The 3024-nt window shown below is 38.6% G+C and overlaps 1 protein-coding gene across 1 annotated transcript in view; it reads right to left on the bottom strand.

Annotated features, from left to right (window-relative positions):
- The window catches only part of RBL1 (retinoblastoma-like 1), a 27367-nt gene that overhangs the window by 15876 nt on the left and 8467 nt on the right, over window positions 1-3024 (bottom strand). Inside the window, exons 8-9 of the mRNA XM_009329331.1 lie at window positions 960-1072; window positions 291-394 (exon numbers count right to left, since the gene is read on the bottom strand). Coding sequence (XP_009327606.1) covers window positions 291-394; window positions 960-1072 — 217 coding nt within the window. The remainder of the gene's footprint in view (window positions 1-290; window positions 395-959; window positions 1073-3024) is intronic.

Below are 3024 nucleotides of genomic sequence, written 5' to 3'. Positions count from 1 at the left end.
GGGGGAGTTATCAGGACTGCTGGTAAATGGTGGAGAGTGGCTTGGCAAGCTCCTCCGCCAGCTCCCTCAGCACTCTCAGGTGGAGAGTGGTTAGTTATACCAGAATTATACCATTTTTAATAGCAGTAAAAACTACATTTAGGCACCTCCTGTATATTTCCCCTTTTTTAATATTAACAATATACACAGACTGCATTACTGCAGACTGCTCCGTTCTGGAACTGCCTGAAGATAACCCCCTACAGAGGGTTACAAGAAGTGTTCTCCTCTTGTGCCAGTTCTTTACTTACAGTCAGATCCTTCCCATGTAGTCTTCGTGTTTCTTGCACCACTATAGTCTCCAAGATTTTATAGTACAAGATCTCTGCCAGTTTTAATCTGTTTACAGCAAAATCTGAAATTCAAAACCAACAGAGATGAACTCCAATGCCGTCTGCACAAATGGTCTTAAGACTAAATTGACCAGTACTTGTCCTTCTCTAAGAAAATAGTGCATATATGTGTATGTATAGACTTTGCAAATCAAAAAAGTATGTTCAGAAATCCACTAGTCACAAGAACAGCACGAAATTCTAGAAATGTTTTAAAGGATTATGTATTTCAATATTTCTAAGTGATGGAATTTTGCAGACAGTTGCAATAATAATTTTCCTATTTGTATTCCGTTTTCTTTAAATTTTAAATCTAAGAAGAATGCAAGTTTACAATTTTTAAGAGCCGCTATGGTTTCAATGCTCTCTTAGCTATCCCATTTTGAACTGCAAACTTAGTATTACTCTGTAATAAAGTTTCATTCTTTACAGTGTTCTGTTTGACAGCAACAGTTTTCTGTTTGGATATGTTCTGGGTTAAAAAAAGCTCCACTGTATTAAATACTTAGACTATAGTATACGTATGCATTTCATTTGCATACATATGGTTTAATATTTTGAAACATCCCATGCGTTTCACGTCCATACCTATATGAGATCCTGGCTGTTCATCTGTTGACTGAGTGTAGCTGCGACAGAACGTCTCACCTATTTCTTTCACTCTGCTCATAATGCTTTCCACAGGGCTGCGTGCACAAGACCTGAAGCAGAACGCAAAGAGAAAGCCTTGTTTGTATAAATAAATATCCAGTTTCAAAAAAATCCTCAAAAAACAAAACAAAAAAAATACCACCCAAATAAAAAGGTAGTTATACTGAGCTTTCCTCATCAGGCAATAACCTGTATTACCACAGAGAACAGAGAAAAACATAAAACATACAGAAATATTGTTTCCTTTTTTCCTTTCCTAACAGAGTTAAGAGAGGCTATGTACATTTTGGAACAATTGCAGGAGAAAGCAAGAGCTACAGTAGCACACTCAGGAGAAAAAAATAAATCTGCCAGGAGCAAGGTAGTAGGAAGGATGCCACAACAGGCAACCGAACAACCGAACGCATCCATGAGACCACACAAACCAGGCACGGTTTGAGGGACTACGAGAAAGCTTTCAAAGCGAAGTGTCAGCATCTTTCCAAAAATACCTTATTTACTAGCAAGTCAGAGAGGAACTGATGAACTCCACAGTCACTATCATAAAAAGGGGCCAGAGAATCTCTGTCTGGAGATGCTCTTTCTGAATGCTTCCAGATTTTCCAGCAATTCTGTATTAGAGGACAGCAGCTTGTGACTTCTGTCAAACTAAGACACTAAACTATTTTGAAAAGCTAGCATTGAAATAAACTAAGGTTTCATTGAACAAAGCCTTCTAATTAACTTCAAAGTTATGTATCCAAGGAATTTTAAAGAGGAAATATTCAAAAGCATAGAATATTACACATAGTCCAAACCACAGTTCTTTCCATTTTTCCTCATCAGACAGTACATATCCTAGTGCTTGCTGAACTCATATCCGAGGTGAGCGAAGTACTCAACAGATTTCTTGTCAGAGGTTTACTCAATTCATTTCCCTGTTTTAATATTTGTATCTCTGTTGACAGACTGGTTTATTACTTGAACAAACACATTTTTCATTAGGGATTGCAGACACGTTAATGTTTTAATTGTGTAAAAAATATCAAACAGTTCTTAAAAAAAACAATCAAAGAAACATTCAAAATAGAAATGCATGTTGCTGAGCATTTGTAAACTTTTAAGAACAAGTGCTAGGAAAACTTTCAAAATATACGTAACTCCAAAGATGAGAACTAAAACTATTATTTTTCTCCTATTTATGAAGGTTGCTTTAAAAAAAAAAAAACAAACACATTACTTTTGCACTTCAAATATTAAGTGCTAATACTAAATGTCCATTCTGATTAATTAAAAAAAAAAATTGGAATGGTTTGGGTTGGAAGGGACCTCTAAAGGTCATTTGGTCCAACCCCCCTGCCGTGGGCAGGCCAGCTAGAGCCAGTTTCCCGGGACCATATCCAGACGGCTTTTGAATAGCGCCAGGGATGGAGACCCTACAACCCCCCTGGGCAACCTGTGCCAGTGCTTGGTCACCCTCACAGTGAAAAAGTGTTTCCTGATGTTCGAAGGGAACCTCCTGTGTTTCAGTTTGTGCCCTTTGCCTCTGGTCGTGTCACTGGGCACCATGGAAAAGAGCCTGGCTCTGCCTTCTTTGCACTCTCCGTTCAGGTATTTACACACACTGATGAGATCCCCGCTGAGCCTTCATTTCTCCAGGCTGAACAGTCCCAGCTCTCTCAGCCTTTCCTCATCTGTGAGATGCTCCTTCCTTCAGGTTCACTCAGACCATTGTTGGAACCTAATCCCAGAAAGTCTTCCTGACTGTGTCATGGTTCTGGTGGAAGGATTGGAGCTGACTTTTGTTGTTTTCCATTTTAATGCTGTGTTTGCAGAAGAAAGTTAATCCATGCAAGATTTTTCACTAGATTGCACAAAAAATGAGATTTTGACACCCACAATGTCAAACTGCCACCACCTTAGATTTTTAAGGGCTTTTTAGAATCATAGAATCATTAAGGTTGGAAGAGACCTCTAAGATCATCGAGTCCAACCGTCAATACACACCGTTTCATACACAATG

The sequence above is a fragment of the Pygoscelis adeliae genome, unplaced genomic scaffold (assembly GCF_000699105.1).
Source record: "Pygoscelis adeliae isolate BGI_AS28 unplaced genomic scaffold, ASM69910v1 Scaffold407, whole genome shotgun sequence".
NCBI classification, from domain to species: domain Eukaryota; kingdom Metazoa; phylum Chordata; class Aves; order Sphenisciformes; family Spheniscidae; genus Pygoscelis; species Pygoscelis adeliae.
Note: the sequence above shows the minus strand (reverse complement) of the source record. Positions and strands in the feature narration are given on the sequence as shown.